Consider the following 17410-nt stretch of genomic DNA (forward strand, 5'->3'; position numbering starts at 1 on the left):
CATCTCCGATCTACAACCTAGGAGAGTTTCCTGGAGTGATAACATAATTGGCACCATTCCCGAGGAGAGGCAACTGAAGCTCAGCTTCCCTGGGAAACGACATAGATCCAGCGTTGATGATAGACAAAATCTGGGCACTGTTTTGGTTGTAATCATCTATCTGGCAACTCTACTAGAGACCGAACCTCTTGGCGACTCCACTTCATAGTTCTGGCTAATTTTGTGAGGCATACTTGAAGAAATCCTCAGAAGCTACAAGCTGACCCAGTACCTGACCCTGAAAAAATCATCAAAGAGAGAAAGGTATTGCAGAAAGGAGCATCAAGTTCAAGTAAACCTAAACAATCTTCTATATCTCTTCAAGAAAGGCTTGTAATAGAACAAATACATGTTGAGAGTATAGCATCTAATACTAGCAGTGAAGAAAAACTCTCAGAGATTCATAAAGCTCCTTATTCTTTAGGTTCTCCTTTTGTTGTAAGCCCAAAGGAAACCTCACCTCCTATCCATCATACTCCTTTAGTCTTATCAATCACTCCTCAGCCCTCTATCATTCAGACTGCTAGTACTCTTTTAGCCACCACAGTTATGGCAGGTCCACAAGCACCTACCAAAATGGAAAGAATCATAGCTGCTAGGTATGGACCTCTAATACTGCCCACTCCTTTAAATGCTATGCCTACTGGAGAATATCAGAAGTATATGTCTAAGCTCACTCAGACTAAAGATGTTACTGCTGAAGAACATCTTGAGTCATTCTATAGCTATGTTGATAATTTGGACATTAGTGAAGATGATGTGTGGATGAGAGTCTTTGTCCAAAGCCTAGATGGAGAGGCTAGAAAATGGTTCAGAGAACTAACCCCAAGATCTATAGCAGATATTGAAGCTTTAGATGATGCATTCCTAAAGCATTGGGGGGATAAGAAGGATCTCCTCTACTACCACACTGAGTTTGCGAACTTAAAGAGGGAAAATGGTGAGTTGCTTTCTGATTTTAGTAAGAGGTTTAACCATTGGTACAACAAAATACCAGCTGAAGTAAAACCCACTACTACCTCTGCTAAACTCACCTATGCCAGTGCTTTTGATTTTGACTTCTGCCTACTGTTGAGAGAGAGGTGATGTGCTACTTTGGCTGACATGCAGGATGCAGCCTTGGAAGTGGAATCAAACATCATGGCTACAGAGAAGCTCAAGGGAAATGTTGATAGAAGAAGACAGAGGGGCGAGTCTTCATCATCCTCTGATCCTAAGATAGATAAAATGACCAAAATGATCGAGTCATTAGCCTCTGAAATCTCCAAATTGAAGGTTGAGCAGCACCCGAGGAAAGGAAGAGTGCCTAATACCTTTGCTCCTAGAAATCCAAATCCAAATCCATATAGAAGAACTAATGAGCAGTTGCAAATTTTGCAAAGAAACAAAGATGCAAATGAAGACCAAAGGGTGAAGGCTCCTTTTTAGAATGTAGTCATGGAAGAAGAGAAGTTTGAAGAAGATGATGAGATCCATTGTCTGGAAGACAAAGGTAATGCTTCCTTTTTGACCTAAGCTGCCTATGAAAAGTCATTATGTAATGACTAGATCAGTAAAGAATGGGATGGTAAAGCTATTCTACAAACTGTAGATCAGCAAAGATATAATTTGAGGTCAAAGATAAATAATGCTAAGGAAACTTCTATTCAAAGAGCTGCTGTCCCTGTAGTACAGCAAGCTAATAAGCAAAAACAACAGTCAGTTGATCCCATCATCCTCAAAGCTCCAACTCATGAAGTAAGAGGCCTTGAAAAGTCTCCTTCTCCTTTCAATTTTCAATCAGAGATTTAGAAGCTAAGAATACTTATGCCTCTGATTGAACTAGTGAAGAATGAGTCTTTCAAAAGATCCATCCTCGAGGCCCTTGAGCTTAAAGCCATCCAAGCCTCCACTGGCCATGTAAATCTGCAAGATGACAAGCCAGTTGTTATTCTCAGCGCAATGATTGAAAATTGTGAAGACAGCTCCCCATCATTCTATGTCTCTCTGACTATTCATGAAAAATCCTTCACAACTGCCTTTTGGACACTGGATCCAGCCATAATCTAATGCCCAACACTGTCATGGATGAATTGGGTCTTGACATCACCAAGCCTTATCATGACCTATTCTCTTTTGACTTTAGAAAGGTGAAGTGTCTAGGATTAATCAAGGACCTAGCCATCACTTTGTCTCAGCTGCCTATGAAAAGCATGATGATGGATATTGTGGTAGCTGATGTACCTCCCAAGTTTTGCATGTTACTTTCCAGAGTTTGGATCAAAAGATTAGGTGGATCATTACAAAATGATCTATCTTATGCTACTGTCCCAGTTTTCGGAGGTGAGAGCAAGAGATTATACAGAGAGGCGCAGTTGGCTTATATCATCAAGGATGAGAAGAACACTACTAATCATCCCATTTATGCTATTGACATTGATTTTGGAGCATGTATTCTTCATATTTAAGAATCCTAGTTGGCCTCCACATAGCTCAAGAAACCAGTTTGCCAAATCGCAGAGGAAGAAAACCCACAGATTTAGGATATCTTCTTTGATGGGGCTTGCTCTAAAGAAGCTGCAGGGGTAGGTGTAGTCCTTATGTCCCCAACACAGGAATACATTCATTTATCTTTCAAATTAACCTTTCAGGTCACAAACAACATGGTAGAGTATGAAACTTTGATTCTGGGCTTAAGCGCTACTAAAGAAATGGGTATCAAAGGCCTGAAAGTGTTTGGAGATGCAGACGTCATCATTCAGCAGGTAAATAAAGCATTCCAAGAAAAGCATCCAAGGCTGAAAGCATATAGAGATGAGGTATGGAGGCTCAAGGATTCTTTTAATGATTTCAGCATTTCTTGTATTCCAATAATGAAGAACCAGCTTCCCGACTCCCTTGTTGTGTCTGCTAGCACGTTTATTCCTCCTTTGCCTCCTAAATTGACATATGAAGTTCAGGCAAAATACAGACTGTCTCTGCCTGACAATGTCAAATATTGGAGAGTTTTTGAAGACGATGAGGAAATTAACAGGTTTTTACAAGTCGTTGAGGAATTTGCTGAAATGCACATCGACTAAGAAAATGAGACCATGGAAGAATGCGGCCAGTCCAATCTAAAAAGCGAGATCGGCCGAGGAAGCATTGTCTAGCTGCCTAGTAATCACATACCAAAAGGATTGGTGCCTCTAGAAAAGCTTTTCAATCATAACGACGAGCCCTATAAACCGGCCAAAACAGAAAATGAGTCTTTTGTCTGTAAACATAATATAAGGAGCCCAACCCATCCGAAATTCATCAATCTGTCCATTCATTTGTCTTCTGTCCGGAATTCTAAGTATTGCACCCTCATGAAACAATTCACTCATATTTTTGCCTAGGAATACAGTGATCTTAAAACCTATGATACAAACATCATTCAGCACAAGATCCCACTAGAAAAGAGCACTACCCCTTTTAAGAAGAAATTAAGACTTATCAGCCCTCTCTTATTGCCTTTGATTGAGAAAGAGATCAAAACGATGTTGGATCCAAAATTATAGTTCCCCTAAGGTATTCAAAATGGATAGCTAACCTTGTGGTAGTGAGAAAGAAAAATGGAGAAATTAGGTTTTGTGTTGATTTCAGAAATCTGAACAAGTGCACTAAAAAAGATAACTACCCCCTGCCTAAGATGGAACACTTGTTGCAAAGAGTTTTAGGGGCCAGAGTCATGTTTTTCTTAGATGGATTTTCAGATTACAATTAGGTTGTTGTACATTCAGAAGATCAGGAAAAGGTCGCCTTCACTACTCCTTGGGGCACTTTTATGTACTCCAAGATGCCTTTCGGACTGATGAATGTTGGGGCTACTTTTCAGAGGGCCATGGACATAGCCTTTATAGGAGAGAAGGACAAGTTTGTCCTTATTTATCTTGATGACATAACAGTCTTCTCCAGCAGCCACAAAGGCCATTTACATCATTTGAAGAAGGTCTTCCTAAAGTGCAGACAGTTTGAAATTTCAGTGAATCCAAAGAAGTCACAGTTTGCTATAGAAGAAGACAAACTTCTGGGACATATTGTTTCTGCTAAAGGTGTGAAGATTGATCTAGTAAGGGTTCAAGCCATGTAGACATTGTCCATCCCAAGGTCAAAAAGGGACATTCAATCCTTCCTGGGTAAGATTAACTTCGTAAGGAGGTTCATTCCAAACTTTGCAGAGCTTGTAATGCACATCACTTCCATGCTGAAGAAAAAATAAGAAATAAAATGGACAGATGCTTCAAGAAGCTCTTTTGAAGTCATCAAGCAAGCTATCATGGAAGCTCCCACTCTAATCAGCCCAGATTACACTAAGGAGTTTTGTGTTTTCTCTTTTGCCTCTTATGATACACTTGCAGCAGTTTTGTTGCAGAAAAATGATGAAGGCATAGAGCACCCTGTGGCCCTTTTTAGCAAAACTTTAAGGGATGCTTAACTAAGGTATGACCTTATTGAAAAACAAGCTTATGCTCTCATAAAATCTTTAAAGGCATTTAGGATTTATATTCTACATTCCAAAGTAGTTGCATATGTATCTTCAGCCTCAGTAAAAGATGCCTTAACTCAGCTAGATATTGATGAGAAGAGAGCTAAATGGATTGCAAAATTCATAGAATTTAACATAAAGGTGAAGCCCACTAAGCTTGTCAAAGGCCGGGGCTTGGCTAAACTTATGGCTGAAGAAAATTGCAGCTTGTTAGACATAAATTCCATGGGTCTAAATTTAGATGATGAGCAGACAGAGGGAGCAGCAGAAAAGCAAAAGCAGAATTAACCTTTGGCTGAAAATCTAGCCACATGTGAATGGTATTATAGCATAGTTCATTTTTTGCAAAAGCTAGAAGTCCCTCCAAGGCTTAACTCAAGTCAAGCTCGTGCCATTAAACTCAGATCAGCCAAATTCTGCATTAATAAAAATCTGCTTTATTGGAGAGACCCATCATGAATCCTCTTAAGGTGTCTAGATAAAGAACAATCTATGGAAGTCATACACCAGTTCCATTCTAGCATCTGTAGAGGGCATCATTATTGGAAAACTACAGCTCACAAAATCTTGAGGGCTGAATATTATTGGCCTACTATGTTCTCTAATGTGTTTTCTTTTGTAAAATCTTGTAACAAGTGTCAGAGATTTGCAACAAGACAGCAGCTAAAATGTCTGCCCTTGAAGCCAATACATGTCAATGGTCCCTTCCAGCAGTGGGGCTTGGACTTTATAGGTGAGATCAACCCACATTCTAGTGGCCAACACAAATGGATCTTAGTAGCCACTGATTATTTCACCAAGTGGATTGAGGCTATACCCACTAAGAATGTCAATCATCAAGTTGTCATAAAGTTCTTGAACGAGAATATTTTCACTAGATTTGGTTGCCCAACCAAACTAGTCACTGATAATGCAACAGCTTTCAAGACAAAATAATTGATGGACATGATTGAATCCATGGGCATTCAAGTAGTGCATTCTACCTCATATTATCCTCAAGGCAATCGTCTAGCGGAATCATCTAACAAGAGTCTGGTAAGGGTAATCAAAAAATTGTTAGATGACAACAAAAAGAGTTGGGATTCTAAGTTGAAGTTTGCAATATGGGCTGATAGAGTTACCATCAAAAAGTCCATAGGGAATTCTCCATTCAAACTGGTTTAAGGCGTTGATGTTGTTTTCCCCATCCAAATGATTCTCCCTGTGGCTAAGTTCTTGCAAGAAGAACAAGATGAAGAGAATGACATGGTAAGAAAAATGAATAACCTGGTTGAACTACAGCAGATCAGAAAGCAGCTGGTTGAGAAGTCAAAAGCTCATCAGAAGAAAATCAAATAAACCTTTGACAGGGAGGCAAAAGTGGACAATTTCCAAGTTGGTGATTGGGTGCTTAAATGGGATCCATTTAAGAAAAGGAAAGGTAATCATGGCAAGTTTGACTCCTTATGGACAAGTCTGTTTGTCATCACTCAAATTCAACAAAACAATACATTCATTTTGCACAGTCTGGAAGGAGGAGATACTTTTGGTAGCCCAATAAATGAGTGGTTCTTGAAACTTTATTTCGTTTAAGGCTTTAAAGCCTTGTCATTGTAAATATGTTTTTCCAGTTTTTATTTCATTACAAAATAGACTCCATGCCCAATGGAACACTAGAAGGAAGATTTGACTTTGTTTTTTCAGGAAAGGTATTGATCTGCAATCCTTGAAACCTCACATGGAGGATTTCATCCCCAGAAGGAGCTAGTGTTAGCCTTGCTAGCAAAAGGCCCAAATATGGATCCATATAGGCTCTTCGAGTCTCCAAATTTTCTTACAATCATGCCAATGGGTCCATTAATGCTCTTGAAATCTTCAATTTTTGCTCAAAGATCATCCAATGATCAAAATCAGCGCAAGAGGAGAGCCCTTGGAAGGGCAGAAATACACTATTGGGAGGCAAAAACACTTGAAAACCATGAAAAACCCACAATCGCAGGCTTAAACAGAGGAGTGAACAGTAGCCGTTAGATCTGGCTGATCAACGGCCCATATCTAAGCGGCTAATTGCAATCGACCGAGCAAAAGAGATAGTTTGAAGTTGGGTGCATGACACTGCTGATCAGCGATCGCCGATGATCGAATCGGCAAGGAGCATATGCCACGTTATATAAAGGACCCGGGGAGTGAGCGACGCGCGATTGCGATTTATCGCATCACTGATATCGCATCGGCACTATACCACGGGCGGGGCCTATGCACATACATATGGGCGACTCGATGAGCCGGACCCGACGGCATTATAGTTGGGAGTTCATAAATTTTGAAGTCTGCGCCCAAGTAATTTTTAATGTATTTTCCGGGTATTTCGTTATATAACAAAATACAAAGGCAAACAGGGGCAGTGCAATAACAATGGAACCCGGACCCGATGGGTTTCAGGAAGCAAAATAGATATATTTTCAAGTCCGCAAAAGCCCAATTTTTAATGTATTTCATGTATTTTCGTTATATAACGAAAATACGAAGGGAGCATTGGCCAGCAGCGATTGCGATGGGAAATGAAATAGATAATATTTGAAGTCCGCCAAACCCATTTTCATGCATTTTTCAGTGTTTCCACATATTTCATAATATAAGGGAAATCCACAGGCGCAGGCCTTTTGCGACTTGCGATGGCAACAAGGCTAGACCCAATAGACAATTAAACCATATTTTAGGACTTTTGAAGTCCGAAATGAACAGTGATGAGCAGGATTTATCAGTGTTGCAGTGTTTTCGCTGTTTATAACAGAAACAGTCACTTTTTGCAATTTAAAGGGAAAAACAAAGGCCCGAAGAACCATTCCACCATATAACAGAGCCCATGAGACAGTTTGCTGAGAAACAGAGCCCGGAAAGGGAAAGAGAAGGGCCACAACACGCTGCAGTGCGAAACAGAAAGATCAGAGAGCATAGACAGCGGAACAACCACACCAAAAAACATCATGGAGCATCTCTGGCACAGGAGAACTCCCAGACAGCGCAACAAGCTACCAAAAATATCTGAAAGCGGTTACTCTGCTGTCAAAAGCATAAAACTCCGATCCCATGCTTGCCTAGAAGGCATCAAATCAGTTAACAATGCAGATCAGACAAATTAAGACTCCGAGCCTCTTAGAGCTCAGGAGCATTGTAAACAGGCTATAAATAGCTGAAAGTAAGATGTAATAGGGGTTCAACTTCTAGAGATTATTCCTCCTTTGTTCCTTCAAGCTTCTCATCTTCATTCTAGCAATATAAGCTTCTTTTGCCATTATATGTTCAATGTCCATTCTCTTTGTTGTTCTATGCTTGCACTTGAACAGTTTGTTCATGTTTTCTTTGTGTCTAAGGCCAGATAACTGTCATCTTATCTCTGCTTTGATAAATTAGATTTGCAAGCTTCTTTGTTGCCTGTAGCTAGCCATCCATATGTGGTCATACATGCATCTGCCAGTATAATCAGTGTTCTCTTTTGTTGTCTGTAGCTAGCCATTCATTTATGTTTATGTATGCAATCCGCTGGTATAGTCAGTATTCTCCATCTATCCACTGAATTTATAAATTATTGAGCATTAGTGGTCTAAAGCCTTGTATTGGTGAGAGCATTCATGCATGCCTTGAGTGAAAACAGCGCTGAAATGGTTATCTAACTTGATCCAAACCATCATTTATTCCAATAGTTCAGAAAACAATATTGAAGATTATATGTTACCAGGCATCTCCAATCTACAACCTAGGAGAGTTTCTTGGAGTGATAACAAGGACCAAAATCAACCTAAAGATCATTAAATTTGGATAAGCAAAAATGTGTTTTTAAATTAAGATCCACACATGTGCAAATTGTCAAGGTCAGCCACATCATCATGTAGGCTCATAAAGCCTAATGGACATGTCACTTGAGGCCCAACGACTTGTATAAATATGATACCTCAAACCTCATTTGGCATCATCTCATCTCACACATTCTTCTCTCCTCTTCTGATTGGTTCATATAGCTTATTAGGCATCTCTTTTCCTTACATGTGTGGCAGCAGAAGTACAAATTGCAGGACAAATTGCAAGGTTGAAATTTCAGTGTTGCAGGTTTGACCAGCATTGACTAGGGGTGTTTTGACCACATTTGACAACGATTTTTGGGTTATTATTTCGTTTTTGGCAAGCCGCATCTATTGGCATAGGAACCGAGGTATTCTATTGACTTTGACCGCAGAACAATCATAGGGTTGACTGTAGGCCTGACCACAGAGTTTGACCATTGTTTTCGTGACTGTTTTGGGTTGACTTTGACCAGCAAAGAAGGCCAAGTTTCACTGGGTTTGGCTGAGCTGCATAAAGGACTGTTTGTTGCTGCGTTGATGAGTGATGACTTTCTAGCAAGGTTGCAGGGGAGCCCTCGGCCCTTCCCCTACCCCCCTTCTTGCTCCCGCTCCCAATTCGCACTTTGAGCGGGAGCGGCTCCGAAGCACCTTGGAAGCGTGTTCCCTAAAAAAAAACAATCCCTGCCTTTTCGGGAGTGTTTAGCATTTTTTGCAACAAAAAAAAATTGCAGTAATGTTTCAAATGCAATTTTTTTTCAAAGAAACAAATAAGTTTTGAGTGGGGCGACTTAATGATCAAGCCTATGGCCCTAGTATTGATATGCGATTCATGGTAATGTTAAATTCTTAAAGTAAAAGTGACATTACCATTACCATGAAATGACTCAGGATGTTTGAGAGTGGTTTCGACCTCATTGGATTTCATATGGAGAAAGTAGAATTTTAGATTTCATTCAAAATCCAGCAGACTTATCAGTTTTTCAGGATTTTAGGATTGAGGGATTGCAATGTTTCCATTGATTTTTGTCATGTATTAGGGTGTCATGTATGAGGGTATGGAATTCATATTTAATCAAGAGCACCAATCCCTCTATGTACCTTGATATTACTGACATTGGTTGTCGAACTCCTTTATCATGACCCTCCTAAAAATGTATGCATCACTCAAACAAAATCTTGCTTTGACATGCTATGCTTTTTCTATCTTATGTTAATGCTTAGAGGGTGATATTAATAACAAAGATCCCTATATAGATCCAAAGGTAATGACAAAGATACCTCTGGATATTAATGCTTAGAGGGTGGTATTAATGACAAAGATCTTGATTTTCCAACAAGACTAAAAAATTAGACATTTCTCGTGGTGGCAAGAGGCCCAAGCATAAGCAATAGATAATAGGTTTACTTGTCTTTTCTAGTTTCTAGTAGTTTTATAACTATTGTCTCTTTCATATTTATTATGATATATTTTTAAACAATATATGACAATTTAAGTTTGAAGTTAGTAGTTGGCAATTATAACTCATTAGTAATGAATTATGAAAGTTGAAAGTTGTTTCATTTCATTTCATGTTAGATATTAGTTGTTGTAATGGTTACAATTAGCTTACAAGTACAACTTTGGTGATCAGTGATGATAAATGTTATATATTGAATTTTGAAAGCTTGAAACTTTAAGATTGATGAATCATGAGACTCAATATGTTGTATGTTACTATGTTACTAACGTGTGGATGTGGTTGATGAAGATTACAACTTCTAGATGATTGTTGTTATATGGTTCAATCTATGTTTTTAATGTTTTTTATACCTAATTCATCATTCTACATGTTTTTGTTGACATATATGCATCAAAACATAAAAAATATATATATATTATATAAAAAACGCACCAGGATTCGCTCCCAGACTGGGAGCTTCTAAAAATGTCGCTCCGGCTCCCAAATAACCATTCTTTCTGGTTAAGGCTGAGTTTGACTGTTGTTGACTGCAGATTTGACAGGGTTGTTTTGACTTTGATTTGGCAAGTCAATTTTCACTTTTGTACGCTCTCTCTCTCTTCTCTTTGTTGAATATTTGATATAATAATAAGAAGAATTGATCAAAGAATTTTCCCCATCTTGCGTTTTTCCCTGGCATCCGCCAAATTTGGTTTCCTCTTGTCTTGGCTTGTCTTCTGCATTTTATGTTCATGTTCTATCTATAGTTACTGTCAATGTGATTTATGGTTAATGTGATTGCTATTGGAAATTGTCATTGGGCTGCTAAAAGAACATTGAAGTAATTGTGCTAAGCATAGAACATACCATTGTTAACTAAAATTAACACCTCTGCATGACATGCTTTTTCTTTCCTCTAGTCCCTATTCTCTAGGGCCTCGGTGTTTTTAAGAGTCAAGACAGCTTCTGATCAGCCCTCAAAGCCAACTGGTAAGCGTCACTAAAATAATAAAATCTGTCCATACTAATTTCATTTTGAATTATCTGAGCCCATTTACATAGCTGGCAATAACTTGTTCAGTTTCCATACTTTAATCTCATCTGTGGACAACCTCCTCTGTGTAGTCTTTCACTGATATTTTAATTTTCTTGACAGGTTCAGAGAAAAATTTGCAGGCAAACATTTGGCCTTCAGATTGGTCACTATCCTCTCCCATTGCCCAATATTTTCGTTACCTTTTTTTTTTTGTCTCTCAGCTGTAAGGTATCCCATCCACAGGAATGCACGTCCTTGAGTTTGGCACATGCAAATTTTACATTTTTACAGTCTTCAACTCCTTTCAGATCGAAAATTTTTCCATTTCACCAATTCAGTGAACCAGCTCCTCTGAATTCAAGCTGTCTAAATAGGTTGGGGTATCCACGGCCTATTCCCCAGACTATTAATTGGTTTTATCAACTTTTCATCTAGATTTTGGTCTCCTTCTTGAGAAACCTCTTCTTCCACACTACTGCACTTTCATCATGTATCTATGTTGTCATTCCCCTTCTCTGGAAAGCTTCTATGGCATCCAGTCTAGCAGATATCACTCTTAAAGCTTCTGCAAGATCATCATTTGCATCTTGATTGTGATTTCCAGATGGTCTCCTTCTTTGGCCTTTCCATATAAGAAATCCTCCTCTTCATGTCATACCGTACCCACAGTACAGTATCTTCTGCAACTGCTTTTGCATACTTCTAGAGCCTCAAACAGTCAATCTGGGTACTGAGACAGGCACGAGAAGATTAAACTTCTTGTTAGAAACCAAACTCAACACAAAGTCCACAAGTAGGCGTCAAACTCCTCTGATAACACACACTTGCAGAGATGATAGGAACCAGTGTTGCAAACCTCACAATTTTATCGTGAAAAAATAGGGAAATCAAGAGTTTTTGGCATGGCTGATTTTCTTGTTGAAAAAATCACAAATTTATTGTAAACCCCATGAAAAAATCACCAGACATGGAATTTTGCCAATGTTTTCAGATTTTTGCCAATATATTCCCAATATTTTGCTTTTCTGGACTCTTGCCGATTTTATCCCAATGCTGATATCAGCAACATTGATAGGAACACCATGTAACAAAGCCCACAGGGAAGTGGTAAGACATGGTATAAATATAATGCAGCCCAAAACATACAGCAGCTGATATTTAGCAATGAAAGCAGCTCATTTCATAAAAGTAATCCTCCACAAATTAACCTCTGAAAGCTTATTCAACGCAGAAGATAGATAATTCAATGCACAGTTTCAGCAAGTAAGCAAATTAACAGAGGTTTCAATGGTTTATACTCAACTGGAATATATTAGTTACATAAGCTAAACACGTTGCTGTCCACAACATCATGTCACAGAATATAGTCATGATGCATCATCGCAGAAGCTTGGAGCCTTGCTTCACATCAACCTGACTTACAACAGCAAAGCTAAGGTCCTCTGAACTGCTCCTCAACCAGTCAATCTGGGTACTATGACAGGCACGAGAAAATTAAACTTCTTGTTAGAAGCCAACCTCAACACAGTCCACAAGTAGGCATCAACCTCCTCTGATAACACTTTAGTACAGAGGTGATAGGAACCAGTGTTGCAAACCTCACGATTTTATCGTGAAAAAATAGGGAAATCAGGAGTTTTTGGCATGGCTGATTTTCTGGTTGAAAAAATCGCAAATTTATTGTAAACCCCACAAAAAAAATCACCAGACATGGAAAAATTCGCCAGGACAAAGATAGCTGGAGATTTAAGTGATTTCTTTTTTTGTATTTTTTAAATTTTGCCAATGTTTTCTGATTTTTACCAATATATTCCCGATTTTTTGCTTTTCTGGACCCTTGCGGATTTTATCCTGATGCTGATATCAGCAACATTGATAGGAACACCCTGTAACAAAGCCCAAAGGGAAGCAGTAAGACATGGTTTAATGCAGACCAAAACATACATCAGCTGATATTTAGCAATGAAAGCAGTTCATTTCATAAAAGTAAACCTCCACAAATTAACCTCTGAAAGCTTATTCAACACAGAAGATAGATAATTCAATGCACAGTTTCAGCAAGTAAGCAAATTAAAAGAGGTTTCAATGATTTTCACTCAACTGGAATATATTAGTTACATAAGCTAAACACGTTTCTGTCCACATCATGTCACAGAATATAGTCATGATGCATCATCGCAGAAGCTTCGAGCCTTGCTTCACATCAACCTGACTTACAACAGCAAAGCTAAGGTCCTCTGAACTACTTCTCAGCCTCCAAACAGCCCGTTCAAGCTATCTTGGACCTTCCCAATCGAAGGGATGTAGGTAGCCTTTTATAGGCTTGGACCTCGTGGAATTCACTGATCATAGTTGACCATGTCAACTGGGTCCATATCATCCCATATCGTTTGGATTTATGCCTATATCTCTGCATTGTGGTCCCTCTGCCCTTTTTTAAATACTAAACTGGAAAACTGGAATTGAACCCATTTGGGTGATGAGGGATAGTCTATACACTAGGGATGTTCCTTCATCACCTAAGCCACAGCTATAGCCTGCTTGTTGAAAAGCTTCCCTTACTGAGATATCATTAGGAGGGAAGATGGTGATAGAGTTGTCAATCATCCGCAGATCAAGATGAAGGTGAAGTTTTATGGTGGCAATGACCATGGTGAATGTTAATTTCCTCCTCCACATCCACACCATGTAGCATAAGATTGGTGTTTCACAACTACTCTATCTACTCCATTTGGTTTGCTGAATTATCTAACATTGAGTAAATCTTGTCTGTTTGTAGATGTGATCTATCTCCAACAAGAAATACATGTATCTTGTTCTTAATCTCGATCCAGCTGCAACCTGGATTCTTCTTAACCCCCTTTTCTCTCATCAACAATCTGATCTTTGCTGCATCATCCCACCTTCCAGCTGCAGCATAAATGTTACACAGCAGGACATACCCTGCAGAATTTTGTGGTTCCAACTCAAATATGTGTTCTGCTGCTCGTCTAGCAATCTCCATATTTGCATATATACTGCAGGCACCAAGCAGAGCCTTCCACACACCTACATGGGGTTCAAATGACAATTTTCTAATAAATTCCTCTGCCTCATCCAGGAACCCTGACCGGCCCAAGAGGTCGACCATGCAAACATAATGCTCTGCTCTTGGTACGATACCCAGACATTTCATTGAATCAAAATATTGCCAACCTTCCTCTACAAGGCCTGCATGGCTGCACGCAGACAGAACGCCAATAAAGGTGATCTGGTCTGGCATCAAGCCAACTCTGAGCATATGTTCAAACAATAGAACAGCCTCCTTTCCATGGCCATGGTGGGCATATCCTATAATCATAGCATTCCAAGAAGCCACATTGTGTTCAGGCATCTTTTCAAAGATTTGGTATGCATCATCTATGTTCCCACATTTTTCATACATTGTAATTAGGGCATTGGCCACATAGACGTCCATTTCAAATCCCAGCTTAATAATATTCTCGTGGATCTCCTTGCCCTGTTCGAGAGTTTCTAGGGTGCTACATGCATTAAGAACAGTTGTGAAGGTGGACTGATTTGGTTTCAACCTTGACTGTTTCAGGTGGCAAAATAACTTAAGGGCATCCTCACCGCAACCATTTTGGACAAATCCTGCGATCATTGCGGTCCATGTGACCACATTTCTGTTAGACATTTTATCAAAAATCAGCCATGCCTTGCCTATGCTTCCACATTTAGCATACACAGTGATAAGTGCGCTTGCAACATAAGTATCCAGGTCAAAGCCTGTTTTGATGATGTGGGCATGAGATTGCTTGCCTTGCTCTAAAGCCTGTAGCATAGCACAGGCACTTAGAACACTTGTGAAAGTGGGTAGACTGGGCTTAATGCCAGACAATTGCATTTGTACAAAAAGCTTCAGGGCTTCCTCACCATGCCCATTTTGTGCACATCCAGCAATGATTGTAGTCCATGAAATCACGTTCCTTTTAGGAACCTCATCAAATAGTTGCCGTGCTTCCTCTAGTCTTCCATTCTGGATATATCCAGCAATCATGGCATTCCATGCTACTATATCTCGCTCAGGCATTTTATCAAAAAGATGACGTGCATCATCTATCAGCCCTTGCTGAGCATATCCTTTCATAATAGCCGTCCATGAGATCACATTTTGTTCAGGCATTTTGTCAAACAGTTGCCATGCATTCTCTAAATTCCCGTGTTCAACATATGCTGCAATCATCGCATTCCAGGAAACTACATCCCTATATGTCATTTTATCGAACATTTGACGAGCATCTTCCAGTTTGTTGTTCTGTGAATATCCCACGATCATCGCAGTCCAAGACGCCACATCCCGTTCAGGCATTCTGTCAAACAGTTCACGTGCATTCTCTACTCTCTGGTTTTCAAAGTATCCCGCAATCATTGCATTCCAAGAGAACACATTCCTCTGCGGCATTTTTTCAAACAGTTGGCGTGCATCTTCAACTTTGCCACTCAGCGTGAGGCGCTTTATCGTCGCATTCCATGAAGTAGCAACCTGGGCATTTCGTTTAGGTGTGGGCGTTTCTTGAACAGGCCCTGTAGTGACATTTGAAGCTTCCGTACAAATAAATCCAACTAACACTACATTCACGGTTGTATTAAAATCCTGTGACTGGGGTAGAAAGCACTTGCCAGTAATCAAAATTTTCGTCAATGGCTTCATACTCGTCCTCAGAAGTCTCTGCGTGATTTACCGTCCTCGTCGGTTGAGAATCGTGTGCGGTGACAACAAATGTGTCTTCCCGTTTCCATATTTCGAATAGTAAATGCAAACACTTCAACATGTTTTAAACAAAGCCCTAGAAAATCATAATAAGGTCTCCATTAAAAGCTGGCTGAAGGTTTGGCGCAAATACCTCATTCTGGAATCTGCAACTCTGGCATGCACAGTACAGTGTGGCTTGATACACCACGTTGATCATGTTACTATCATCCTCATAGATATGGCAACCAATAGTCAGTGTTCAAACGGATTGTTATGTTTTGGTTTTGACCAAAGTTGTGAGAAATAGATCTTTTAAAAGTGAAGGGTAAACTATTTTCTCCACTTTAAAAGTTTATTATTTAAACTATTTTCTCTACACCAATTTATGATAATTTAGGAGTTAAATTACCAATCAGAATAATTATTATTAATTAATCTTATATTAGATAAAGTCTTTTGGTAGAAATCGCATAAGAGAGAATTTTTTTGGCCGAGGTGTTTCCAACCAACAAGTATAGTTCATTATCAGGACAAGATGAAGAGACAGACCATCTAGAAACATAATACAATAATGTTTATTAATTTATTAAAATATTCATATATAATGGCTATATTAAATGGCTAGTTTTTGAAAAATAATATTTAAACTATGATATTAGTTTATTTGTTTATTAAAAACAAATATTAATAAAATAACTAATGGAAATAAAATAAATTAAATTAAAAATAATTAATGGAAAAATAAATAAAATAAAACAAAAATATACACAAATCAAAATAAATATAAATAAATAAATAACTCTATATATAGAAAAAATAATCAATAAATAAAACCGGGTCAATAATAAAATATGGGGCTCGGGCCCAATAAACAAATAACAAAAATACTAAAAGGAGTGAAGAACGAATAGGATGATAAAATACATAAAAAACAGGAAGGATCAAGAAAATAAACTCTAATGAAGAATAAATCAACAACAAATACTATAAAACTCATTTAATAAAAATGAGTTTTAAATTAATCAAAAATAAATTCTACATCAGAAAGATAATACAATTTGAATAGGGTTAATGCTTAAAACATGGATCTTTTTCTTATAAGAGATTATAGATTAAAATTCAAACAAATAAAATATATTACCTTTTTTTCATTTTTTAGTAGAAAAATTTCTATTAATCCAAAAAAAAAATAGTAATTGGTGAATAGGTAATTTTGGAGGATATTTTTTAGCAACACCCAAAATCAAATCACAACAATTGCCACTATTCACTTTATTATCAAAATATTCAAATTTTCCTACCCTTTCGATTTATAGGAATTACTCGTCACAATTTTCAAATTGTTCAAATTTTTGCTATACAACCTAACATGTCTCTAGAAAATAGAACATGAGTGAAGTGGGAATTAAACTCATTAGTTAACACTCTAGCTATTGTCCTTTAACAACCAAAAAAAAAAAATAGTGCATTTAACTTACAAAAAAAATACCAGCCTAGATCCATTTTAACCCTAAATCTATGTCGAGAGGGATCAAATTTCTCTTGAGGTGCAAACCTCTTTTTGGAGTGCAAGCTAATTTCCAATTATAATAACATCATCATATTCAAACCCTTATAAAATAATAAGGAAATATAGCCATTATAGTGATCTTTCCTAAGTATCTCTCCTTCATCATCTCCCTCACTCTCTCCCCACCTCTATCTCTCAATGTCTCTGTTCTTCCCCTCTCTCTCCTTCTCCAACTCCATCTACCTCTCCCTCCCTCTCTCCTCTCTCTTAATTCCTCTCTTTCTTCCTTCCTCTCTCTCTCCCTTTCTCTCCAACCTCCCTCTACCTCTCCCCCCATCTCT

At 38.4% G+C, this 17410-nt stretch overlaps 1 protein-coding gene across 1 annotated transcript; it reads right to left on the reverse strand.

The window, feature by feature from the left end:
- Nucleotides 1-12059: 12059 nt before the first annotated feature.
- On the reverse strand, nt 12060-15878 carry LOC149169834 (pentatricopeptide repeat-containing protein At2g37320-like). Its single transcript, XM_089428824.1, has 2 exons — nt 12926-15878; nt 12060-12710 (listed from the first exon to the last, which is right to left on the reverse strand). Exon 1 carries the CDS (start codon nt 15515-15517, stop codon nt 13547-13549), a length of 1971 nt encoding a protein of 656 aa, XP_089284950.1. The 5' UTR covers nt 15518-15878; the 3' UTR covers nt 12060-12710; nt 12926-13546.
- Between the last annotated feature and the right edge of the window lie 1532 nt (nt 15879-17410).

This window comes from Pinus tabuliformis, chromosome 4_2, assembly GCF_031772625.1.
Source record: "Pinus tabuliformis cultivar Carrire ecotype Pingquan chromosome 4_2, CPIR1, whole genome shotgun sequence".
NCBI lineage: Eukaryota > Viridiplantae > Streptophyta > Pinopsida > Pinales > Pinaceae > Pinus > Pinus tabuliformis.

What these genes read in the sequence shown, in the direction of transcription:
- LOC149169834 (XM_089428824.1), bottom strand. Translation starts at nt 15,517, where the DNA reads ATGAAGCCATTGACGAAAATTTTGATTACTGGCAAGTGCTTTCTACCC.